Source organism: Dama dama, chromosome 11 (assembly GCF_033118175.1).
Source record: "Dama dama isolate Ldn47 chromosome 11, ASM3311817v1, whole genome shotgun sequence".
Classification (NCBI taxonomy): Eukaryota; Metazoa; Chordata; class Mammalia; order Artiodactyla; family Cervidae; genus Dama; species Dama dama.
In genome coordinates, this window is record NC_083691.1 from 49,802,063 (window position 1) to 49,829,700 (window position 27,638).

Here is a 27,638-nt window from a genome sequence, read left to right on the forward strand (position 1 = left end):
AAAAGAGACACCAGTTCCATCCTTGGGTAGAGAAGATCCCCTGCAGGAGGGTATGGCAACCCACTCCAATATTTTTGCCTGGAGAATCAATCCCATGAACAGAGGAGCCTGGCGGGCTACAGTCCATAGGGTTGCAAAGAGTCAGACACAACTGAAGCAACTCAGCACCCACATGTATATGTGTATCCCTAAACTTTTCCCAAAATATACTTCAGGAACCTGTGTAATAGTCACATTCCAGTTAATTCCTTGCTATTTAGCATTCCATCCACGGCAAGCCCAAATCAACCAACAACAACCATCTATCTAGAGGAAATAATTGATGCTTATTTTGACTCCCCCCGAAACATTATAATATCCATTTTCCAAAACAGATGCAAATTCTGGTCTCTTGGTAATGCTGCGTGTGAGAAGGGTATCTGATGCCTTTCACTTTCCCAGGGTGTGTGATCCACCAGTGCCCTCTTCTCTAATGCGTGGCTATGCCAGACAGAATGTAGGCTGAACTTGCTGACAGCTCGGTGACTACAGCCCAGGAACACAGGAAGCCCCTAAACCTTCCAGCGATCCGTGTGCAGTTGCTCCGGAAACCTGGGAGAAGTAACAAGTGGTGTCTGCCCCTCTAATGACCTACACGTTCATGAATGTGTTGTTTAATATTAAGTCTCCTTCCTGAAGGCAGAGAGGAAGGTGAGGCACGCTTAGACTTTGAAGAGCTTCAGAGAATATTGAAAAAAGGATTTTAAACGTTTCCTTTCACCAGAATAACCTTTCCTCTGTGATGGCAACCTTGCAGTCTTGAGAACCTGAGCTTCCGGGTGGTTTCAACTCTCAGAGCTGGAGTCTGAGCCCCAAGGACTGCCTTTCCTGGGAGTGAAGGCCAGAGAAAGGGTTTCATCTAACCTGCTCCCTCTGGTAGCACCTAAAAAAAAAAAAAACCTACCAGGGCTAAGACTGGTCCGAGAGTGTCATTTGTCATTTCAAAAGACTTTTTCTTTTCCTTATATAAATATTCAAGAAACCTCTATACCAGGGCTGAACTTTAATCAGCTGGGAAGGTAGTGCAAATGGAGGCTTAATCCATCACAATGCCCAGGAAGAGACGTGAATCCTGGCTTTAAATTCTTTCCAGACAGCACAGGACAATGAGATTAGCACCCTCCGTGGGAAGAACAACCACCAAAAACAAGGTGCTACACCTTTAAAAATCAGATTCTCTTTGAAATGCTCAGTAGTTTCCTTAGAGGGGGTCAGAGCAAGTTTGTTGAAGCTTAAAGATCAATTAATTTAAGAAAGAAAAGATTTCAAGTGTCATAAAACCTTAGTTAAAACTTATCGGATTTCCCTCATTCTTGCCTCCCCCCTCCCACTTCTATTCTCCAAAGCAAGAAGTGCAGGAGCATGAAATGGGATGAGCTGAATTTCTCTGTTTGTGTAGAAAACATATTTGCTTGCCTACAAAGACAGCGCAGACACATAGGCACACATGCGCACACACAAAGTAAGAACATAGCTTTGCATGACCATCGTTAGTTCTCCAGGTCTCAGAGTACAGAGTCCTCTCTATAATAATATTTCTTTGGATTTACATGGACTTCAGATCTTCGGTATACGTGGTGTTTAATCATATGGGGAGGAGTGGGGGTGTTAGCAGCATATAACAAAGCATGATTATTCTCTCATTTTTTTCTCATGGCCACATTTTAAAAAGAAGAGTGAAGGAGACAAAAAAGTCTTCAGGATAGGAGATTCTCCAGTTTCCAGTCTCCACATTTCTAGGGCTTAGGGTGGATCTCTGCCTCTCCTGTTTTCCAGAAAGGCTCAGCTTCTGGAAGCTTTCCCTACAAGCACACCAACAGGGCCCTTAATGCACCAAACCAGAGCAGCTTTTGGCACTGGATCCCAGTAGGCTTCTTAGGAGGAGATTAAATCAACGGAATCCAAGGATTGACTCCTACAGTTGCACAATCAGGGAATTTTTTTTTTTTTTTTTTTTTTTCCCCAGAAAATCAGTTGTCTTCTCGAGGTCTCTTCAGTGGAATTTCATTATAGATGTCCCTGGAACCCCTGCCCTCCAAGATGGTATTTACAATGGCATCCCCAAATGATCATAAAGACTGAATCCAAAACCCCCTCCTTGAAGTTATCAAGGCACCTCTCTTCTAGAACATTAGTAGTCTAAATGGGTGCTGTATGCATAGTATATGTCATAAAGTCATGTTTTAATTATAAACAAAATAAGATGAGGTCTCTTGATCAGAAAGAATGAGTTTATGGTATGTGTGTGCATGTGTGTGTGTATATGTATATATATGTAAGAAGCTATCTACCAAGGCTTAACATCTTAGAGACATTTGCAAAATATTTCTCGTGAAAGAGCTTCTTAGTCTCTTAGAAGCAGTATTCTTAGGCACAGTGATTTCTCCATAGGTGGAAGAGAAATCTACCTTCAATCCTCAGCTTAAGTAAACCTCCTGGTGATGCCATTCTGCATTTCAAACAGCTGACTTTGCCTCTTTAGATGGGTGACTGGAAGTATTTGCATATTGGGAGAGGGTGATGTATCTTTTCTACCCCCATCCCTCTTCCTGCTATTCCGACTTCTCTCTCTCTCAAAAGAAAAGGGAAAATAGAAAGATGCCTGTCTGCAGGATCATTCAGAGAGGTTAAGTACCTGAGTTTGAGGAAGACTTTTAGACTCCAGACAATATTAGTTCACCAGTTTTCACTCATGACAGTTTATTTCAATCATGCATTTACTTAAATTGCTAGCTAGTGGAAGACCCCTCCCATCCACCACACCTCCTCCCCTTTTCCTTCCCTGCACCCACCGCCTGGTACCACTTTTAAGTTTAGTTCAATTAACAGTCTACATCTCTATGGACCTAGAAACCTATGAAGGTTGGCAAGGGGCAGTCATTGACCCCAACACAGAAAAAACTTAAAACATCACAGGGAAAGCAAGCATTACACAACAGGGTAATCTGAAGAGAGGCAGCTTTTCCATACTGGGTTAACAAATTATTCCCATCTCAGTAATATCGGAAGATAGGCTCAAAAGCTCATCTTTCCCATTCTACCCCACCCCCATCACTTCCATATGAGCCTGCCTGTAAAGTCTCCTGCTTCAGGCAGCACCCAGGTAGGCATTCAGCCCGAGGTAGACTGTTCCCCACTGTTCCCACTGTTCCCCACAGCAGCTAGGAGTGTGTTGTCCCCGGGAGAGCCTCAGCCTGCTGCAGTCTTAGCAATATGCTCCAGGAAGCACAGCTCTCATCACCAAGCGTTTGGATTCCGCCTTATTTCCCTGAGTCAACCCACAAGAGAGCAGGAGCTGAGGGTCTTTCACTCAGAAGAGTATGGAAAAGGGGCACAAATGTTACTAAGTCTGGTGAATCAAAGGCACAGCAGAACAGAGGCATTTGGGGGTGAGGTTTTGAATTGATTTGAAAGATGCTTTGTATTAAGTGCAAAAACGTTTCTTGTTCATAGGATAAACTGTCTGGCACTGCCTTTTAAAAAGCATTTGCAATGATCTCTGCCTTCAAGGCTCATCAAGGATGCTCAGTCCTCAGTTCACCTTTCACTTGCTTTAAAGTGGCTAAATTACACTGCGCTCCCCCAAACATAATATAGAGGGTCTGACTATTTTCAGTACTTAATCATGCGGGGTACATCCACCTGATAAGCTGTTTGTCCTTCTTAATGTCTCAAAATGAGCCTGGCTACTTTGCTCTTGAATTTCTGGATTTTCCCTCTGGCCACTAGATCGCTCACCCCTACACACACACCCATGCACACACCCACCCACACACACACACAGAGGTAGGAAATTGTAACTGTTACTTCTCTCTTAACACAGGTAACAATTCATTTAGGTTACACCAGTCTGTAAAAACTGTAAATGCTATTTTATTTTAAACATTTTAAGTTTACAAAAAAAAAAAAAAATCAATGATTGGTACCTTTTTACACTCTCAGATTCCTGAATATGGACAGATCTTCAAAGGGAGGAAGGAGTTTTCATATGAAATTTAAGATAGACTGTCCTGAAGGTTGTGGGGTGGGGTTTTGTTGTGTTTGATCTTTTTTTTTTTTTTTTTTTTAAAGACACAATAAAGCTAAAATGTCAAGTCTCTGGGAGTGATCCCCTTACAGTTTCAGTCAAGGACCGTATCAGAGCACAGACCCCAGCCTGGCACTCGCCGGCCCGCCCCGGTTGTCCAGGCATATTTGGTAGCGCACGGGTTGAGAGTCTCCAGGGCAATCACACCTCGCATTCTCTCGCGGGCTGCTGGTGGCAGGTACACGAGCCATACTCGTTGATGATGACCAGGGCTCCCTCAATGTGGTTCGGTTTGTAATCAACGTAGTATTCCTGGGCAGACATGGCAGCCATCTGATGCATGGTCTGTTTCTGCTTTTGCTTCCTGCGCTGCGTGACAAAGCACTGTCTGAGCTGCCTGAGGCTGGCTGGGAAACACTTCCAGGAGACATAGAGCACCAAGACCACGATGAGGAAGGAGAAGATGAGGGCCATGGTGCCGGTGACCACCTTGTGGATCTGCACGGCATTCTCGGCGTGCTCGCCGGGGAGAGCCACGGTGACAGGCTCGGGCGTGCTGTCGGGCTGCCCCTCCCTGTCGTCAGCGAGTGTGGTGGCCGGGCCGGCGGGGGACCCCAGGTCGCTGCGGTTGGTGACGGCCGAGAGCAGGTGGCCGCTGGTGGGCTCGGCCCCCTCGTCACACAGGTGGAAGGCGTACACGGCGTCCAGGACGTCCTCGCCCTGCGCGTACTCGGGGCTGGCGCACTGCAAGTTGCCATCGTAGCGTCCCTGGAAGTTGTTGAGCCAGGAGGCCAGAGCGCACACGTTGCGCCCGCAGTCCCAGAGGTTCCCGGCCAGGGTGATGCTGGTCAGCGACTTCCAGGAGCTGAGGATCCGGGGCTCGACGTAGGTGAGGCGGTTGGAGTCCAGCTGCAGGGACTGGAGGTGCGGCACGGTCTCGAACACGTGGGGCTCCATGTACTCGATCTCGTTGCCCGACAGGTCCATTTTCTCCAGGTTCCACACCCAGTCCAGCGAGCTGACCACAATGGCCACCTTGTTCCTCCTCAGGCAGAGCGAGTGCAGGGAGATGAGGCGCGGGAAGTGGGCGAGGTTCACCTTGACCAAGTCGTTGTGCTCCAAGTGCAGCTCGGTGAGCTTGAACAAGCCGGCGAAAGAGTTGCGCGCCAGACTCTTGAGCTGATTGTATCCGATGTCGAGAAACTTGAGGCTGCGGCAGTCCTGGAAGATGCGCACGGGCACGAACTGGATGGCGTTGGCCCGCATGTGCAGCGTGGTGAGCTTCCGCAGCCCGTGGAAGAGGTCGGGCGCCAGCGCCTGCAGCTTGTTGTAGGAGAGGTCCACGCTGCGCAGGTTGGGCATGGGCCGGAAGGTGGTGTTGGCCAGCTGGGTGATCTGGTTGGAACTCAGGGTGAGTTCCTTAACTCGGCGCAGTTTCTGAAAGGCGTCCCCCTGCACCGAGCAGATGTGATTGTGATCCAGATAGAGCCACGTGAGCTGCATTAACCCCGTGAACTGGCCGGCGCGCAGCTCCGAGAGGCCGTTGTAGCGCAGGGACAAGCCCAGCAGGCCGGACAGGTTGTGGGGCGCCTCGGTGAGGTTGAGCGCCTCGCAGTAGAGCAGCCGCCCCTCGCACCGGCACAGCTGCGGGCACCCGCTGGGGGCGGCGGGCAGCATCTGAAAGCAGGCCCCCAGCAAACACAAGACCACCCCCGAGGGCCTCCTCAGCAGCCAGTGTAGACAGAGCCCGAGCAGCAGGAAATCCATTAGCGAGAATCTTTCCAGAGAGGCTGGAGAATGTCCATTGGAAGCGCTCGGTCAGAAATCTACATCATATTTTATTCCGAGGGAAAGGGGGGGGGGGGCGGGGGAGGGGGGAGAAAAGGGCAACAATCAAATAAATATATTGAAATAAAGCAGGACCCCCCCCCCCCCACTCCCCAAAGCCACACGTTCACCTCTAAGCATGCAGAAAGCTGGGCAGCATAGAAAGTTCACAGCCACGGAAAAAGATCAAAGAGATGGTGATTTGGTCCATGTTAGATGCTGCAGCAAAGAAAAGGGAGGAAAAAAAAAAAAAATCTTCGGGAAAGAATTTAATTAAAAAGTGTCTTACCCACCCTTTTCCAGAGAGTGACAACCTCCATTCAGCTGCTCCCTTTGTGTGCAGGCTAATTATATGCAGGGCGAGAGAAGACCCCTCTGTGTTTCCGAGGCAGCCCCGGTCCGCGGCCGGCGGATCTGGCAGGCGCACAATGTCTCACTTTGCTGCTCGGCTCCGGGCTGCAAGGGCGGCCGGCGAGGCGGGGAGGCGACTTCTAGGACCTGCAAGTTTCCCAACTACGTGCGGGGAGCCGGGGTTTCGCCTTCCTGCCGCTGTCCTTTCCCTCTGCAGTTCGGACTGTGACGTTGTGGGGAAAAAAAAAAAAAAAAGAAACAACTCCAAACTCGGGGCTCGCGACTCCCCAGGATTTGACAGTCTGGTTAATGTCCGTCATTGGAAAGGACCCCTGACCGGCGCCACCTTTTCCTCCGCGGAGACCGCCTGCCATTCGAGCCCGGGGCGGCTGCGGAGAGCGGGCTCGCTCATCCTTTGCGGGCGGCGGGGAGGTGCGGGCGGCGGCGCGGGGAGCAGGGAGCGGCGCCCCGGCTCCTTCCCTCCGCCAGGCAGTGTGCGGCGCGAGCTTGCACCGGCACCTACTGCTCACTGAGTGTCGTAAGCTGCTCACGATTGTGCGTCTTCCCGGAGCACCTCAGACATGGGCAGATTGAAAAGGGGTGGGCAGAAAACCAACATTTTCCCGAACCACTAAAGTAATATATGTTCTTTGATGAAAAGGAAAACACTTTCAGCTTTTTGGTCCATATTTCAAAAAAAAAAAAAAAAAAAGGGGGGGGGGGATGGAGGTATGGGAAAGCATCATCAACCACTGAGATATTTCCAAGTGGGAGACTGAAATACTCTGTTCTGCTCCCCCTCTCCTTTCCCTTTGAGGAATGCCTCCCCCCTCCCGCTTTAAAGCTGTCTACGTGTAAGAGGTACGTAGGAATCCGTAGAGAAATCAACATTTGGTCCCTTGCTTTAGAAAAGCAACTTGAGAGAAGCTAGAGGAAGGCAATGATTGTGGGGACTTGGCTGAGATTTTTTTTTTTTTTTCTTTCTTTTTTTCCTTGCGGGCACTGGAGTTCTGCAGTCAGCCAGCCCTTTTGGGTGGTGGATGGGGTGGGGGGGTGGGGGTGGGGATGGGGGAATGCTTTTCAAACTCGGTCGATTTGGGAAGCCATCCCAGTCCAAAGGTAGGAGACCCAGAGTGGCTGAAATGTATGTGTATCTGTGTACAGATAGTCTTTCTTGCCCAAGATCCCTCCGGAGCTTCACCAGGCTCCATAGATGTCTGTGAGGTCCCGGGTGGATTAAAGAAAGATTTTACTGCCTGACACCGGGAGGGCTGACCCTGACGTGCTGCTCACGGTGATTACAGAGCCCTGCAGTACACTCCACTCCAGGGGAATATGCCAGAAAATGAGCAGAGAAGGGGTCGTTTAAACCCACTTCCATACACACCTCTACTTAAGCTTTGACACTGTTACTAAATTGTGCCTTCTGAGTGTGAAGAGATGTCCTTGCCTGATTATTTCCATTAACAATCATTTATGGATGGGCTCCTTCAGCTTATGATGAGCTCTATCTTGTCTCAGCTTGTTTGGAGAGGGTCTGCATTGCTATGGTCAGAAACCTGTTGGTCGTTTTTTTTTTTTGTTTTTTTTTAAGGATGACAGAAGCCCTGCTGGAAGTGAGTGGATAAGCCTACCTTCTTGACTAAGATGCCCAGAATGGTGATAGGGAGAATCAAATGTGAATTCCCATCTCCTCACTTTGAATTTCTATCATGTCTGACTGTTAGGTACTGAAAATAAGTGGGCATCATCTGTAGTTGTACTCACATTTGATATGAATGAACTGGACTTGCTTTGGACAGGTAACTTGGCTGGGTCTTAACACCCAAGCTGAAGACACCAACCAGTGGAATCAAAGTCACCAAAAACTGGTGGTACTTTTCAGGAAAAGTCATACGAACAAGGGCATGAATCATTCCATTTTTGTATTCCTCTGAGCTCTGCCCTGGTCATTCATCTCTGAGATGCATCATTTAATTGGAAGGAAAAATCTGAATGTCCTAGACATCACATGCTGTCTTAGGAGCTAAAAGAGACATTTGAAAATCAACCCCCTTAATTTTGTACATAACAAAACCCAGGCAAAGATTCACTGGGTGATTATTCAAGGTCTCACAGCTTCTTACAAGGTCTCACAGCTCCTCTCCCACATCAAAGTGGTGGTCTTCCCATCCCATTCTTGACGGTTGCCTCGCGGTCGCTCTTGCCTCTTTCTCAACTCTGTGCTGAGCACCTGCGGGTTTTGTCCTGGCACCTTCAAGGTGCTGCAGAACACTTTAACAGACAAACGATTTCACCATCAAGTGTTTTCGCCTCTTGCCAAGACAATTATTCCTGACAGCAAGCCGGCTGATTGAGCCATAAGCTATAAAGGGTTGGGAGGCTGGGGCGGGCAGGGGTAAACATTGGCCAACCATTCAGCAAGTATTGTTGCGTACAAGCCACCCAATCCCCATGGCTGCAAGGAAGAAAATTCTCCTAATGTAGGCAGCTTGGCAAAGTGATGATAGAGCCTGCCAAATGGGCAAGAAGAGGTCCCACTTTGGATGTCACTTGATTTGTAGAGCTGGTATAGAGAGGCAGAAAAGAGTTGAGTGTTGGCAAGAAGGAAGGAGAATAAAATTAAATTCACTGCATTTATATGTGAGTTTTCTTTTAAGTACGCTACTTAAAACGTAGAAGATGTGTCTCGGCTGTAATTAAAATATATGTATGTACATATATATATTGCTTTTCACATTATTATCCCGCAAATCATTTCATCTGGATGGTATCTTTAAACCTTTCCCACTTCTAATGTGGCAAGTTTGCATCTTTTCTACGGTTTTAAACCCCTTGGCAGAACCGTATACATTAACAGATTGAAATGAGCTTTATTGAAATTTAGCTATTCTAAGTCATCTGAGTTGCAGAATCCCAATTTATTATGTATTTAAAGCATACCAGCCCTGATTAAATCAATGCAAATTAGGTTAAATAAGAACAACATGAATCAAGTGTTTCAGCAAAGTTGAGTTGAGAAACGGCAACTTTTGAGTCACCACAGCAAGTTGATGTGGCTGGTTTTCACCAGTTTTAATTTCGTGCGTCTTAGGGTCCAACACAATTAAAAGCAAGAAAAGGAAAGAGTTTGCCTAAAGTTCTCTTGTTCCTCTTGTTTGAGCTCTCATATCTATGTACCTCTCTTGTGAAAACATCTAATGTGCTAGGTTATAATGTGACACTTGTGTGTATACGTGATCAACCTCTTTTTCCAGGCTAAGCACAGCTTTCTGTTGGTAGATGTCTTCTTGAGCCTTGGATGTTGATGAGAGATACTTTTTACCCTTTAAAACACCCTTGATAGCTTCCATGTTTGTACAGGAGAAAAGACTAGGCATATCTTCCTAGTTGAGCATCAAGGAAACCACCTCAAGCCATCAGGCCAACACGTGATTGGGGAGTGGGGTAAGAAAGGACAAGAATCTTGAAATTGAGGCTTCTGAAAATGGGAAGAAACTCTGAGGTAGTTGAAGTGTGAGTCTGATTGCCAAAACACAATCTGGAACTAAGAGGAGGTGGAAGAGCGAGTTTGATGCAGCTGGGGAGGCCAGAAGTATAGCTTGGAGGAGAGGTAATTAATTCCTCTTCTTCTAAACCTTATACATTTAACTTTGCATAATAAACTCTTCTGCTTTTTCTTGGTACTTGATGTAGTGATGGGGTGGGGAGTGGTCACACACAGATTACTGTATACATATATATATATATATATATATATATATATATATATATATATATATATATATCAGTTCAGTTCAGTTGCTCAGTTGTGTCCGACTCTTTGTGACCCCATGGACTGTAGCACGCCAGGCTTCCCTATCTATCACCAACTCCTGGAGCCTACTCCAACTCATGTCCATCATGTCAGTGATGCCATCCAACCATCTCAGAATGCCCCCTTCTCCCGCCTTCAATCTTCCCCAGCATCAGGGTCTTTTCCAGTGAGTTGGTTCTTTGCATCAGGTGGCCAAAGTAATTGGAGTTTCAGCTTCAGCATCAGTCCTTCCAGTGAATATTCAGGACTGAATATGTTGTATCTATGAATATGTTGTACCTCTCCCATTTCATCTCAACTGAAAGCCACCTCCAATTTGTTTGAGTCAAAATAGTTTGTGAACCAAGAGGTACAAGTGATAAAAGTCTGATATAAGCATGCATTCTGAAGACTGGCCTTCCATTAGGCATCCTTGGTGCTCAGGACAAGAGAGATTCAAGTCGTGATTTTAATGTTCTTTCAGTGCTTGCACCAGCCTGGACCTTGATCTTTATGTGATTATCTTTAATTTTCAGTAGCAGTGAGCCATGGCTTTTCTTTAAAAGGAAACATTTAGAGGTAGGGAAGGAGGGTGGGAGTCACAATTTCAAAAGGAGAAAATTAAGTCTGTTGTTCCTATGGTCAGGCTGCATACAACTGGCCTTTTACAACATGCTTTGGAAAATGTATATGGAGCCAAAGGGTAAGGACTTAAGGCTTCTCTCAGGAGATCTACTTAAAAGGAGCATATTTTTTTTAAAAAAAGGTCATTTTCCTTATCAAACTTTATCCTCCTCTTAGAACAAGGTAGTAATATGGATAGCGCTAAGGCAGTACTTACTATGCTCAGTGCAAGATGTTAAATCGTGGGAGTTAACCAAGGAAATGCAATGACTCAGTGCTTTCCTCCTGGAACTTTAGGTAGGAGAAAGAAGCAGACACTGAGGGAATTTGCTGATAATATTTATTTATTGCCCAGTGCTTGAGAGCAAATGTCCCCAGAACACATAAATGAGAAGAGCTGACAGGTAAGATGGGGCCAATGCTAAAAAGCTTCACTGAAAAAGTAAAGTTTATGGAGTAAAGACTCAAGACGTAGACTCGCAGACCTGAGGGGTGACATCATGAAAGCATACCTACGATAGGGAACTGAAAGCCTTACATCTTGATGAGTGAATTGATTCCCTATTTCTCAGAGGGAAAAAGAGGGACAAGGACAGAGGAAGTGTTGGGAGAGGAAGGAAGTTGGTAAAGGGCTTCCAAACCTTCCCTGTATTAAGACCACGTATTGGTCCCCAGACCTAGTTCTTTAGCTAGGTGTGGTTTTACAAATACTGGTGATAAATTAAGTCTGGTTTAAATGATGCATCTTAGATGGGAAATGTCTGTGACTTCAGGTATGTGGTCAACCTTGAGAAATGATAGCATAGCTTGTATAATAACTTTTGAAGGTGACCATTGCTAATTTGATGATTACCAGTTGACATTAAATGAATTATATTTTTTAAAAAAGGGCTTCCAATGCTATGCTGAATTTTTTTTGTTTGCTGTATCCTTCTAGTTTTGAAGGAAATGGCAACCCACTCCAGTACTCTTGCCTGGAAAATTCCATGGACAGAGGAGCCTGGTAGGCTACAGTCTATAGGGTCACAAAGAGTTGGACATGACTGAGTGACTTCACTTTCACTTTCTAGTCTCGAAGACTGAACACCTTTGAGTTATCTTTGACTCTTGTAATAAATACACGGGTTAGTTCCTGAGGCCTGTTCTGCTATCCCAGGCCCCACTCTGCACGCTCCCTCTGCATTGTCATATGCTCTGATCATGCCATATTACACTTAACTGCTGTATATACTCTCTTCATCTTTGCTTACCTTCATCCTCACCATCCTTCAAGGTTGATGTTAAATTTCCTGTATGTCTTCTTTATTGATTCCCATGTAAAGAAATCTCTCATTCTTCTGAACTCTGTTAACAGCTTACCCTTATCAATTCTGCTGCTGGTGCTGTTCACTTTATATGAGTGTGGCAGTCATTTCTAATTATAGTAGTTTAGAACTGAATGCGACATTAAACATCTTGGAGCTTAGGAATAAAAAGACTTCTGCTTTCCCATTCTCTCTGAGTATGATCCTACACAGGTCACTCTATTATCAGTGAAATAGGACCAAGGATGGCTATCTTAGAGGATTCTTGGGGAAAATTCAATGAGACCATGTATATTAGAGTTTTGCAACTCAAAAGTGTAAGCCTAGGACTAGCAGCCTTACAGCATGTTAGAAAGGCAGAAGCTTAGGTTTCTTTCTAGATCTGTGGAATCAAATCTGCATTTTACCATTAACTCCAGGTTAAAATTAAATTTTGAAAAGCATTCTATTAGAGCATTCTATTAGAAGTATTCACATTCTAACCTGAAAAAGTAACCCAGATATCATTAATGTCTAGCTTTATAATTGAGGAATTGAAGGGTCAGAAATGTTAAGCGATTGCCTGAGATTGGTGGTAGAATTCAGATAAAAACCTTGCATCTTCTGAATCTTGTTCTGTCCTATTAAATTCCAAACACAGAATTCAAAGTCTGTGTCTATCTCAGTACTTAGCACTTAGTAGGGCTCTTAATAAAGGTTGGTTGCTTCCCAGATGGCACAGTGGTAAAGAATTTGCCTGCCAGTGCAAGAGATGTGGGTTTGATCCCTGGGTTGGGAAGATCCTTTGGAGTAGGAGATGGCAACCTACCCCAGTCTTCTTGCTTGCAAAATTCCATGGACAGAGGAGACTGGTGAGCTACAGTCCATGGGGTTGCAAGGAGTCAGATAAGACTGAGCACACACACACACACACATACCTATGGCAGTAAGTATAGAGCCCTTGTACGTGTTTTATGCATCCCCTGGCTTATATTACACCTCACCTTTCTTATCACTCTCAGTCTGTATGTATTTCTCATGGATGTTTAAGTTTGACTTTTTTATTAAAGAAAAATGAAGAAAGGAAAAAAGACAAGAAAAAAAATTTTAAATGACGATTATCACCTAAAATTTAACCATCTGGAGATAAACTGCCAAGTGTTAAGCACATATTCTTCTGGAATTGGTCTATTTGATATGTATTTATATTTTCTAAAAATACAATAACATTATGCCAATACATACTACTTGGTAACTGATTTTTTCATTGTTGACGTTTTCCCATAGCCAAATACAAATTGATAGGATCATCTTCAATAACTGCAAACCATTCTAATAAACTTATCCATCTCTTCTTTTTTACCAGTTAGGTTGCATCTGGTTTTTAGCCATTGTAAATTGACTGGGATGAACATCCTCATACATACACTACAATAGACTGATGGTTTATATCCCCCCCAAATTCATGTATTGAAACCTAATCCCCAATGTGGTGTTATATGGAGGTGGGGCCTGCCAGGGGTTATTAAGTCACAAGAGTAAAGCCCTCAAGATTGGGTTCAGAGGGTGAGGACTTTAAAAAAAATCTTTCAATACCTAAGGCCAGATTGTCCTCCTGAAAGGTTGTACATATTTCAATCTCAATATCTCTTAATATCTCTTTTGCTGGTTTATTCTTTTCCTTGGTATACTCCACACACACACACACACACACACACACACACACACACACACACACATTCCACCACAACTAGAAGCCTCTTTGTTTCCCTTTCCTTCATCTGGCTGGGGTGCCCACTGAGATCCCTGTTGGAATCTGTTCTTGGTTACTTGGAACCATCCTTTCTTCCCATTCCCATTCCCTCCCTCCTTTATGCAGAGGCAGAGGGAGCCTTGGGTTTTGGGGTCTTCACTGTTCCTTCTGGGAGCTTCCGAGAGTTTCATTCCCACATCCTATTAAGTGACTGGCCAGCCAGATTACTTCCACAGAGGTGTTCATGTCTGAAGATAGTTCAATGCATTGTTACTTACAATGCTCTGTGGAAGTTAGAGTGTTTAAATACATTTGTGAAATGAACTAGACTCTGCACTGTTGTTTATGATTCACAAACATTATCTCAATCATGCAAAATCTGGTTTTTCATGGCTTCACCCCCTTATTAGGGACATCCTATGACATCAAACCTGGGCTTCTCTGGTAGCTCAGCTGGTGAAAAATCCTCCTGCAATGCAGGAGACCCCCGGTTCAATTCCTGGGTTGGGAAGATCCCCTGGAGAAGGGATAGGCTACCCTCTCTAGTATTCTTGGGCTTCCCTGGTGGCTCAGATGATAAAGAATCCATCTACAATATGGGGTGACCAGGTTTGATCCCTAGGTTGGGAAGATTCCCTGGAGGAGGGCATGGCAACCCACTCCAGTATTCTTGCCTGGAGAATCCCCATGGACAGAGGAGCCTGGCGGGCTACAGTCCCTGGGGTCACAAAGAGTCGGACATGACTGAGCAACTAAGCCCAGTACATGGCATCAAACCAATGTGCCAGAACAGATTCGGAAACATTTATTTAATTGTAAACTGACAGGTGTATTTGACATTAACTGGGCACTTACCATACTAAGAAGTGATTCTAAAAGTTTGGATTTCAAATGCTGTAACAAGATGCTGGTGTAAAATTCTCTTTTTTCTCAGGCCCCAAGGATTTATGGGGATAACTGGACAACTACAGTTCTTCTGTTTGATATTAACAAGTCTCACCTCCTCTCCTCACCACAAATAATGAAACCAATTTAATTCAGTAGTAAATTCTGTCTGTGATACATCTTAACAGTTAATTATCTTGTTTTATAGAATTTTCCAGATGTTGCTAATTTTGTCCTTGCAGCTTTTAGAACCCTCTAATATCTACCCCTGTAGGTGTGGAAGACCATTAGTTATGAGAAGCCATATATAAAAAGCATAGGACTTTCCACATTGCACTGATAAATGTACCCCCTTTCCTCTTAGTGCAATCTGGCACAGTGCTGACTTTTTGGAGATTCTTGCTGAAGTGTGTTTATTAACTGGCTTGGATTCTTGCTTATTCAATAGCCTGGAGAATCTGAGTTAAATATAAAAAAGCTTTATATTACATTGACATATAGGCACACATTGTTGACCCAGGAAGGTCCAAGCTTTTGAAATCATACAGATTAGTGCCATTTATATGTGGCTACATTTCATACATCTGATTTGTGTGGGAAATCCCTCACCAGCCATGAGCAGTGAGCTTTCTGTGGTAAATTAACCAGTTGAATGCATTTGTGTCTTTATTCAGCCATCTCCCATTCTCTGGAACCACTTAATCTTTCACAGGCACCTTGAGAATGCCTTTTTAATAATTTAGTATCAGTGTCTGCTGCTGTTCTTATTTGTTTTTCTTAGTTTAAGTCAAATGGAGGTTTAGTTGTTGAGATAAAGTTAGACAAAATGTGGTCCCTGCCATGGGTATTCTTGAATCTGGAGTGGAGGTAATGGTAACAAAGCAATGTGATTCATGCTGTGGCAGAGATGTAAACAGGAACTGTGGTTGGAGAGATTTCTGTACCCAACTGAGCAAGGACAGAGGAGCTGGGAGAAAAGGAGGAGGGTTGACCAGAGGGAAGGAAAGCTACTCCAGCCAGTAGGCAACATCTGTGAAAATGCTATAGGGTGCTTCTGATATGTTTACAGTGTCTGGAGCACAGGATGAAAGGGAGGAAGTGGGGAGAGATGAGACTGGAGGGTTAGAGCCAGATTGAGAAGTCTTTCCATCAGGATTATGATTTCTAAAATGTGGGTCCAAGGAATAAAATCCTGATGATTGTCTTGAACATGAAGAGCAGGAAAAAGGATACTGAAAGCAAGGAGAGGAGTTGGAAGGCTCCCATATCTGCCCCACTGAGATATCATGTGAGACTGACTATATTACATTAGAGATGGACAGGACAGGACAAGCACAAACATGGTTTTGTACTGCAATCCACAATCCTTTACATGGTGATGTCTCCACGAAACAAAGATGACTTCAAATGAGTGGATTGATTAATGATAGATGGAAGGCAAGGAAGAGTAAGATGTGAGAGAAAACTCCAATGTTTAGAGCTAAGAGTAAGTAGTTAAAGGGAATTCCCTGGGGGTCCAGTGATTAGGACTCTGAACTCTCACTGTCCAGGGCTTGGGTTCAATCCCTGGTTGGGGAACTAAGATCCCGCAAGCTGCAAGGCAGGGCTCAATAAATAAATAGGTAAATAAATAAGAGTAAGCAATTAAAGACATCAACAGAGGTTACATCTGGACATAAGGATCAAGGGAATCCCTGAAACATGATTGGTAGTTACCGTGGTGGCAGTAGATGCAAGTCCTCAGTGAGAAAGACTACATTGCAGCTGATGCACAATCAGCTTCCTCTATGGCTCAGGGAATAAAGAATTCAAGAGACACAGAAGATGCAGTTTCGATCCCTGGAGGAGGAAAATGGCATCCCACTCCAGTATTCTTGCCTGAAGAATCCCATGGACAGAGGAACCTGGCAGGCTATAATCCAAAGTGTTACAAAGAGTCAGACACAACTGAGTGTCTACACACACATAATGCACAATCAGAAGTCTTTGCAGACTGGTGAGGTAATGTGGATGGAGAGTATATGGCCTGCGCTATCTGCAAGTGCACGGTTTGATTAAAGGCTTTCAAATTCTAATTTTTAAGAATTCCATTCTATACACAGGTGATATTGTAGACCTTATTCAGCTTATGCAATACTAGTTTGGAAAGCTTCTTTTAAAGTGATGATTCTCAACATGGCAGAATAGGAGGGAGCGGAAGAGGGGGAGAGCACTTCAATAGGAGGAATAAAGTAGGACACACTGCCCAAGTCCACAGTGAACGACCTCTAATAGTAGGCATGGCCCTGAGGCTGTGAGTAATAAGTAACTTACTTGGCTGTGAAAAAGAAAAAACGTGGAGGAGATTGGCAGGTTTTGAGAAGAGCCCAAATGGTCAAGGGCCACCAATATTGGGAGAGGCTACCCAACAATGCGTAAAGCTGCAAAGTGACATTTTTAGTGTGACAACATGTTAGTTGCTCAGTCTTGTCCAACTCTTTGCCATCCCACGTGCTGCAGTCCACCAGGCTCCTCTCTCGGTGAAATTCTCCAGACAAGAATGCTGGAGAGGGTTGCCATTCCCTTCTCCAGGGTATCTTCCCAAACCAGAGATCAAACCCATATCTCCTGAATTTCAGGCAGATTCTTTGCCATCTGAGTCACCAAGGGAGTGCAAAATCAGTGCTATCTGTCTATGGACTCTGGGTCAAGGACTGGCTGACTTTGAGTCCTTCGCCCAAGAGAGTTTGCCATTGGCAACTTATATCAGCCTAAGATCATTTCTCTCTAAATGGACCTTGCATTACCTTCTCAAACATGAAATAAGATGACGCTAGAGATCAAGTCCTTCAGAACGTAATTCTGTATTTGTGTTTTAGCAGAAGAATCTGAGACATTGAATAGCTTACTACAAGGAACTTTTAAAATTTTTGACTCTAGGCTGAGAAGTGTTCTGCCATTTACAAGCTGCATGACCTGAGCAAGTAACTGTTTCCAAACAGAAGGATTCAACATAGTAAAATAAAAGATATAAATAATAGATAAAATAAATAGATATAAATAAAAATATAATAATAGAAATAGTTCAAATTCTATTGTAGTAACTACTTATATTCATTTCTATTATATGAGAACAAAATTATAAAAGAAGGAAGACAGGAAGGAAAAAGAGTCATAAGCAGGAATAGTGTCTGCACCTCTAACTTAAACTCTTATCGCTCCTTAAATCAGTTCAGTTCAGTTCAGTCACTCAGTCGTGTCCAACTCTTTGCAACCCCGTGAACTGCAGCACGCCAGGCCACCCTGTCCATCACCAACTCCCGGAGCCTACCCAAACTCATGTCCATTGAGTCGGTGATGCCATCCAACCATCTCATCCTCTGTCATCCCCTTCTCCTCCTGCCCTCAATCTTTCCCAGCATCAGGGTCTTTTCAAATGAATCAGCTCTTCGCATCAGGTGGCCAAAGTATTGGAGTTTCAGCTTCAACATCAGTCCTTCCAATGAACACCCAGGACTGATCTCCTTTATGATGGACTGGTTGGACCTCCTTGCAGTCTCAGGGACTCTCTAGAGTCTTCTCCAACACCACAGTTCAAAAGCATCAATTCTGCACTCAGCTTTCTTTATAGTCCAACTCTCACCTCAGATGGGCCTTTGTTGGCAAAGTAATATCTCTGCTTTTTAATATGCTGTCTAGGTTGGTGATAACTTTGCTTCCAAGAAGTGAGCGTCTTTTAATTTCATGGCTGCAGTCACCATCTGCAGTGATTTTGGAGCCCCCAAAAATAAAGTCTGACACTGTTTCCAATGTTTCCCCATCTAATCGCCATGAGGTGATGGGACGGGATGCCATGATCTTAGTTTTCTGAATGTTGAGCTTTAAGCCAACTTTTTCACTCTCCTCTTTTACTTTCATCAAGGGGTTCTTTAGGTCTTCTTCACTTTCTGCCATAAGGGTGGTGTCATCTGCATATCTGAGGTTATTGATATTTCTCCCATCAATCTCTATTCCAGCTTGTGCTTCATCCAGCCCAGCATTTCTCATGATGTACTCTGCATATAAGTTAAATAAGCAGGGTGACAATATACAGCCTTGACATACTCCTTTCCTGATTTGGAACCAGTCTGTTGTTCCATGTACAGTTCTAACTGTTGCTTCCTGACTTGCATACAGGTTTCTCAAGAGGCAGGTCGGGTGGTCTGGTATTCCTATCACTTTCAGAATTTTCCACAGTTTATTGTGATCCAAACAGTCAAGGGCTTTGGCATAGTCAATAAAGCAGAAATAGATGTTTTTCTGGAACTCTCTTGCTTTTTCGATGATCCCGCAGATGTTGGCAATTTGATCTCTGGTTATTCTGCCTTTTCTAAAACCAGCTAGAACATCTGACAGTTCATGGTTCACGTATTGTTGAAGCCTGGATTGGAGAATTTTTAGCATTACTTTTTGAGTGTGTGAGATGAGTGCAGTTGTGCGGTAGTTTGAGCATTCTTTGGCATTGCCTTTCTTTGGGATTGGAATGAAAACTGACCTTTTCCAGTCCTGTGGCCACTGCTGAGTTTTCCAAATTTGCTGGCATATTGAGTGCAGCACTTTCAGAGCATCATCTTTTAGGATTTGAAATAGCTCAACTGGGATTCCAGCATCTCCACTAGCTTTGTTCATAGGGATGCTTCCTAAGGCCCACTTGACTTCACATTCCAGGATGTCTGGTTCTAGGTGAGTGATCACACCATCGTGTTTATCTGGGTCATGAAGAACTTTTTTGTACAGTTCTTCTGTGTATTCTTGCCAGCTCTGCTTAATATCATCTGCTTCTGTCAGGTCCATACCATTTCTGTCCTTTACTGAGCCCCTTTGTTCCCTTGGTATCTCTAATTTTCTTGAAGAGATCTCTAGTCTTTCCTATTCTATTGTTTTCCTCTATTTCTTTGCATTGATGGCTGAGGAAGGCTTTCTGATCTCTCCTTGCTATTCTTTGGAACTCTGCATTCAAATGGGTATATCTTTCCTTTTCTCCTTTGCTTTTTGCTTCTTTTCTTTTCAAAGCTATTTATAAGGCCTCCTCAGACAACCATTTTGCTTTTTTGTACTTCTTTTTTTGGGGGATGGTCCTGATCCCTGTCTCCTATACAATGTCATGAACCTCTGTCCATAGTTCATCAGGTACTTTGTCTATCAGATTTAGTCCCTTAAATCTATTTCTCACTTCCACTGTATAGTCATAAGGGATTTGATTTAGGTCATACCTGAATGGTCTAGTGGTTTTTTCCACTTTCTTCAATTTCAGTCTGAATTTGGCAATAAGGAGTTCATCATCTGAGCCACAGTCTGCTCCTGGTCTTGTTTTTGCTGACTGTATAGAGCTTCTCCATCTTTGGCTGCAAAGAATCAGTCTGATTTTGGTGTTGGCCATCTGGTGATGTCCATGTGTAGAGCCTTCTCTTGTGTTGTTGGAAGAGGATGTTTGCTATGACCAGTGTGTTCTCTCGGCAAAACTCTATTAGCCTTTGCCCTGCTTCATTCCGTACTCCAAGGCCAAATTTGCCTGTTACTCCAGGTGTTTCTTGACTTCCTACTTTTGCATTCCAGCCCCCTATAATGCAAAGGACATATTTTTTGGGTGTTAGTTCTAAAAGGTCTTGTAGGTCTTCATAGAACCATTAAACTTCAGCTTCTTCAGCATTACTAGTTGGGGCATAGACTTGGATTACTGTGATACTGAATGGTTTGCCTTGGAAACGAACAGAGATCATTCTGTCATTTTTGAGATTGCATCCAAGCACTGCATTTCAGACTCTTTTTTTAGCTATGATGGCTACTCCATTTCTTCTAAGGGATTTCTGCCCACAGTAGTAGATATAATGGTCATCTGAGTTAAATTCACCCATTCCAGTCTGTTTGAGTTCGATGATTCCTAGAATGTCGATGTTCAGTCTTGGCATCTACTGTTTGACCACTTCCAATTTGCCTTGATTCATGGACCTAATATTCCAGGTTCCTATGCAATATTGCTCTTTACAGCATCAGACCTTGCTTCTATCACCAGTCACATCCAAAACTGGGTGTTGATTTTGCTTTTGCCCCATCCCTTCATTCTTTCTGAAGTTATTTCTCCACTAATCTCCAGTAGCATATTGGGCACCTACCTACCTGGGGAATTTATCTTTCAGTGTCCTATCTTTTGGCCTTTTCATATTGTTCATGGGGTTCTCAATGCAAGAATGCTGAAGTGGTTTGCCATTCCCTTCTCCAATGGACCACATTCTGTCAGACCTCTCCACCATTACCTGACCATCTTGGGTGGCCCCACATGGCATGGCCTAGTTTCATTGAGTTAGACAAGACTGTGGTCCATGTGATTAGATTGGCTAGTTTTCTGTGATTGTGGTTTCAGTCTGTCTGCCCTCTGATGCCCTCTCTCAGTGGCTACCGTCTTCCTTGGGTTTCTCTTACCTTGGACGTGGGGTATCTCTTCATGGCTGCCCCAGCATAGCTGCTGCTTCTGGCCTCGGACGTGGGGTATCTCCTCTCTCCCGCTTACCACTCCTGCGCTGCCCAGCCACCATGCGCAGTGCATATTTTAGAGGCTGCAGAGAAAAAAAAGCAGACCAAAGCAAACAAACAACCCAAACCTTGGTGGTTATAACAACAGTCATTAGGTTATGGTCCTGTGTGTTATGTCTGGAGATCTATATAAACCAGCCTGTGCTCACTCAGATGTCTGTGGTTAACTGGAGAATTAGCTGGAAACCAGATGAATTAGGAAGGCTTTCCTCAAGGAGTGGTGATTGGCCAGCTATTTGGCTGGGGCGCCTCACTTCTCTCCCATGTGGCCTTTCATCCTCTAGCAGGCTAGCTTGGGCAGAGTGGTGTGGTGATTGAATGGTTCTAAGAGCAGCAAGAGAGTGCCAGTCCCAGTGCACACGTACTTTTCAGATCTCAGCTTCCAGCCAATTGCTGTGGTCTCTTGGCCAAAGCTAGTCACATGGTCATCCTAACTCAAGGACAGGAGGAAGAGGCTGCATCTCTGCATGGATAGGGAAGTATTTGTGGTCGTTTTTGCAGGTTAAATAAAATAGTCCTTTCTTTGGCCACCTCATGTGAAGAGTTGACTCATTGGAAAAGACCCTGATGCTGGGAGGGATTGGGGGCAGGAGGAGAAGGGGACAACAGAGGATGAGATGGCTGGATGGCATCACTGACTTGACGGACATGAGTTTGAGTAAACTCTGGGAGTTGGTGATGGACAGGGAAGCCTGGCGTGCTGCGATTCATGGGGTCGCAAAGAGTCGGACACGACTGAGCAACTGAACTGAACTGAATGTTACTATGGGCTTCCCTGGTGGCTCAGTGGGAAAGAATCCACCTGCCAATGAAGGAGACGTGGATTCGATCCCTGGGTTGGGAAGATCTCCTGGAGAAGGAAATGATAACTCACTCCAAGTATTCTTGGCTGGGAAATCCCATGGACAGAGGAGATGGTGGGCTACAGTTCATGGGGTCGCAAAAGAGTCAGACACGACTTAGCGACTAAACAACATTAGTATAACTGTGGGTACTAAATGCTCTAAAGTGATTTTTGTTTCCCAAGCCACACGACCCAAACAGACATCATCCTCAAACACTAAGGACCAGCAGCACAAGCATCACCTAAAGCTTGTTAGAAATGCAGACTCTCAGACTCCACCTATGATAGACTTGAATCAGAATCTCCGTTTTAACATGATCCCCAGGTGATTCATAAGCCCAGTGAGGTTTTAGAAACTGTATCTTTTCTCTAGTCCTCATAATTCCCTTTTGTAGGTTGCTGTGCTCTCCCATTGAGTGATAGATCTTTGATTTTTCAAGGTGCCGGAACTGTTTCCTCTGCACAATTGAAACAGAAAAAACACAGGTTTAAACAGTAAAACAGGTTGCTTCACAGCATGAATAGCTGGAGAGAGAGAGAGAGGGTATAACATTTTTCTGCTCAATTGTCCTCTGCCTATAAAAATAGAAATTTAAAATTAAAATAACAGTACATAAATATTAAAGAATATTGTATTTAACTAGGAAGAAACATTTAGATTTTAGAACAATTTTTAATGTAGAAACAGCCAGGCATATGAACCAACCTTTTATATTCCTGAGCAGTTGCTTAACTGGACTTTGGTTTTCTGAAGGTTGAAAGATTGATGCTCCAATCTTAAGACCACAAGTTAAATATCTCTAGAAAACATCCAAGTCTTTAGGTACTATTTGGCCTTTATGCAACTAATAAGACCAGTAGAACTTATTAAGCATCCGGCATGTGCAGGTCACTGGTTTAAATTTTAGAAAATCAAGCATTACTGTAGTTTGTTGAATTCCTTTCATTTCAGACCCCAGAAGGAAGGCAAAAGAGTAGGTAGGAGAGGCTAAGCTTTTGACAAGTTTATTTCAGCAGGCTGAGGACAGACATGGGCATCTAAAGGGCCCAGAACCTTTCTCAATTTTTGACTTAAAGAGAAGGAATCTGGTTACAGTAACCAACACACTCCTTTAGTTTGCCTTTCACCTCAAGGCTAAATAGCAAAGAGAGAAGAGTTTTGCATTAAAGCTAGTGCTGTCATTCTATATGAAATTTGCTTTGGTTGTTTACTCTTTTTGGAAGAAGGTAACTTCTTTTTTGAAGCTATAACTAGTACTGTTTTCAACATTTATGCCCTGTTCTTGTCAATCGGTCTACCAGTCAGGACTTAACAAATACCTGTTGAGCAGTTACTATCTGCAGGCATATCTTAGTCTGTGAATAAGTCTCAGTAATTTCATAAGCAAACAGACATATAACATAACTTTTAGCTCCTGAAAAGCTAGGGAAAGTGAACATAGAAACCTGTGGAATAGAAAATTTGAGGGAAGGGGCCTACCATGTCTAAGGTTAGGCAGTGCTTCCTTGAGGAGGTGATATTTGAGTTGAAACCTGAATAATGAGAAGAAGGCATCCCGTTAAAGCTCCAGAAGATGAGTATTCCACGGAGAAGGAACAGCAAGTGCCAACGCCCTAAGGCCCAAACAAACCTTTGTTCATAAACCTGTGAAACAGCTAACATGCTGGATCCCGTGTCATAGGACTGAAGACACACATTGGGGTGCTGAACACGAGACACATTTCCTTAAAGGTCATTGTATCTTTTGATAAATCTTCACAAATGTTCACCAGCATCCTCATTAGCTCTGTTTCAAACCTGATAGAGTGATATCTCAGGAACTAAAGTAAGGCACTTTAACATATTAAGTCAGTTTATGCCTTAGAGTTCTATGATATTCTACCACTTTTCCCAATACCTGGAAATCAAGGCGTCGAAAACCTAAGCCACTTGCCTTAAATCAGTTAGTGTTGGTGATAAAAGAGATTTTTCTACATTCCCTAGATCCATGTATGGGGCAAGTAAGAGGACTGGATGGTGGTAGTGGTTTAGTCACTCAGTCATGTCTGACTCTTTGTGACCTCATGGGCTGTAGCCCACCAGATTCCTCTGTCTATGAGATTTTTCAGGCAAGAATACTGGAGTGGGTAGCCATTTCCTTCTCCAGGGAATCTTACCAACCCAGGGATTGAACCCAGGTCTTCTGCATGGCAGGTGGATTCTTTACTGACTGAGCCACCAGCCTTTTGGCAACATAAAAGCCAAACTGGATTCTTGTACAATATTCCTTCTCCCCTAAGGTTCATCCAGAGCAGATCCAGCAAAAGAGAAGCTGGGACAATTTAAACTTGCCTCCAAGATTACCCCACTCTTCCCAGCCCCCTCCAACCATCTGTTGCTATTTGCGTAGACAAAGAACAGAACAGGATACCAACCACACACATTCAGAAATCTCATTTTGTATGTGGGAGTCTGGATTCATTAACAAGTTTCTCAAACTCTCCCTACAGTTACAACACCAGTCTAAACATAATCCAGTGAAGTCATGAGAATAGGTGATGATCATCTTTGTGATGTTGAGATGGAGTGCCTAAATTCATCATCTGCTACTTCCTAGTAAGTTTCTTTGGCTTAAGTAGGTTGTTTTTCGGCATCCTTCAAGTAAATAGTGCTTATTCCAATATTATATAGTTTCTGTACTGTCCCTCTTATTCTGTTGCTGCTGCTGCTGCTAAGTCACTTCAGTCGTGTCTGACTCTGTGCGACCCCATGGACGGCAGCCAACCAGACTCCTCTGTCCCTGGGATTCTCCAGGCAAGAATACTGGAGTGGGTTGCTGTTTCCTTCTCCAGACCCCTCTTATTCTAACCCCTATTAAATCCCACTTCATTTATAAGGGCTCTCATTTGCCATACTATTCACTTATCCGACCACAAATCTATATCACCACCCAGGCATTCAAAAGCCATGTTTTGTGGGTACTTACTCTGTTTCATTAACTGTGCTAAGTATGACGATGTATAAAATATTCTGGATAATACTCTATTTGAAGTTTTCATTCTTATTGGGGAATCAGCCCCAGAAGTCCACATTAATTCCTCCTTTCTTTGAATTATGACTCATCTAAAAACTAAGTGCTCCGTTAAATGCTGTCTAAAATTGCTCTCTAGTTGTTTCTAAGTCCCCTTCTCTATTTTTTCTCCACATTGCCTAAATGGAAATTTCTCAAAAGCAAACTCCAGATTATATTTCTGGTTTAGTGGTATGTCCGGATCACAGAGTTGGAATATTCATGTTTAAATTCTAGATTTGTCGCTTACTAGCACTGTGATTTTAGGGTACATTTCTTCTGCATATACAGAATGGAAGTTGGTTGGGAGGATTTCTAAGATCCCTTTCAGCTCTGACATTCATAAATCAGTAAATTCTACAGTACATAACAAGGGCTGGGAAGTGAAGGTGACACTCACTATAAATGTGTTGATAGTTTATTTCAGAGGCTTTTAGTTCTAACCTGTTTATGTGGCAGGTGGTCTTCTAACTGTAAAGCAACTTGGCCCCCAGCTTATAGACTGAAACAGAGTAAATACAAAAACAGTCAAAACAGCATCTTCAGCTAGGCAGGGATCCTTTCTCAGTCCATAGAAAGGACTCAGACAAGAGATATACCTGTTTCTACCTTTACTGGGTCACTGCATCTTACACTGGACATTCAACATTAGCAGTTCAGAATGATCCTGGAAGAGATGTTGATGAATGTTTGTCGAATCACCAGTTCATAACTGGTGATTTAAGGAAGGTAGGATGTTAAGAGTTTGGTGCTATGCTTTGGGAGCTGATGTCAAAGGGAGAAGCCCATCTTTCATCAAACCCTACTGCAGGTGGTGAAAGTGAAGTTGCTCAGTTGTATCTGACTCTTTGTGACCCCATGGACTGTAGCCTGCCAGGCTCCTCCATTCATGGGATTTTCCAGGCAAGAATATTGGAGTGGGTTCATTTTCTTCTCCAGGGGATCTTCCCGACCCAGGAATCGAACCCCAGTCTCCTGCATTGCAGGCAGACTCTACTGTTTGACCCAGCCGGGGAATCCCACCGGCTACCATCCCAGATGGTAGCCCTCTCTAAACACAAAGTCATCTTGAGTTCCTTTGACCATATGCGTAGGTTAACTATGTTCAAGTAGTAATAACCCTGTATAAGAAGGACGCATTTTAAAGACAGGTAATTCTCTGAAAGAGTTTAATATTGTCTTCTTGATTTCAATATAAATGGTGTTTGGAGGATTTTACAAATTTGAAATATTTTCAATAGAATTCAATTACTGTCTTTCAGTATAATTGCCTAACAAGAGCTAATGGATACCAACCATTTTACCATTGTTGTTTTTGTTTTAAACAACTAAATAGTTGCTTCACAAAATGAAATGGGCATATTTCCAAACTTGCCACAGCTCTTTGAGCCCAAAGTTTGTTTCATTATATAATATAGTGAATAGTACATCTCTTCCATAATTGTTATGAACATTGCAAAGGCTTCAGAAATCTTTTTGAGATCCAAGTGTACCGCTCAGGATATTCAACCCATGTGGAAAGCAAAAGACTTTTTACTTTGATGGTTTTGCTCTTCTAGAATCCCTGAGGGCCAAAAAAGAAAAGCAATACCTTGTGACTTTGGTGATGTGGATATAGTAAGACTGTATTTGGGTCTTCAGTTCCAGAATTCTGTCTACTCTGTTTCCATTGCCACCTAGAACATCATCTCAGCTCTCATAAGCATTTTTGATGTATGAAGTAAACTGCGTGGCATTTACCACCCACCTAACTGCAGTGGTGTCAGGAGGGTTAAAATGAAACATATTTTAAAAGCCTTCTAGAAATTTTTGATGTTCTGTAAAAAGACAACTCCTGAACTGGTTCTTTTCTGCAGCAGGGAGTGTTCCTCTTCCTGTAGCCTGCTGGTAAGAAATGAGGCAAGGTTTTCCATCCCACTGTTTTAGGAACAGATAAGGGACGAATTGCATGTTAAAGTAATAGAATGTCAGGGAATGATTGTGTTTTGATTCTGAGATTTAGCTACTGTCTTAATCTTGGGAATTATTTTTCATCTGTTTAATAATTTGTAAACAGCCCAAGGATAAATGTATACACTAACTATCAGGGCCTGAGTTTCTTCATCCTCAGTAATGGGACTACTGTTTTGTTTTACGGAACAGCTTTTAAAAATAAACTTGCCCATACATATATTATTAGTTTTAGAGTCTCATTCTGTACCTGGGAGGTATTTTCATTATTTTTGTCATTTTTCTAGCATTTAGCAGTTGTCATTTCCTTCTTGGGCCAATGGGCTATTTCTCAACAGAGTGGGAGATGTTTTAGAATGGAAGAAAGCTTTAGTGTTCTGAAGTTTACTAGCTCTTTTTTTTCCTTGGATTCCTGCAGCCCTGGTACCTGCCTCTAGTGCTGAACCATGATTTACCTTCTGTGAATTGTGATACAGTCAGCTGCTTTCCTTACAGGATAGTTAAGTAAGGAACAGACAGACTATTTGAAAGTCACTCCCAGATAATTGCCATGTGGAGGTATAGTCCTTACTTGCTTTCATTCTTTATTATTATTTTTATTATATATATTTATATTTATTATATATTTATTATATAATTATATACATTATATAATTATAT

General features: G+C 43.4%; 2 protein-coding genes and 1 pseudogene across 2 annotated transcripts in view; 2 read left to right on the plus strand and 1 right to left on the minus strand.

Annotated features, from left to right (window-relative positions):
• The window catches only part of CTNNA2 (catenin alpha 2), a 1,329,932-nt gene that overhangs the window by 928,171 nt on the left and 374,123 nt on the right, over positions 1–27,638 (plus strand). The gene's annotated exons all lie outside the window — the stretch shown is intronic.
• Positions 4,253–5,833, minus strand: LRRTM1 (leucine rich repeat transmembrane neuronal 1). Its single transcript, XM_061156260.1, has one exon. It carries the CDS (start codon positions 5,831–5,833, stop codon positions 4,268–4,270), a length of 1,566 nt encoding a protein of 521 aa, XP_061012243.1. The 3' UTR covers positions 4,253–4,267.
• On the plus strand, positions 11,269–11,386 carry LOC133065703 (small nucleolar RNA SNORA72; annotated as a pseudogene).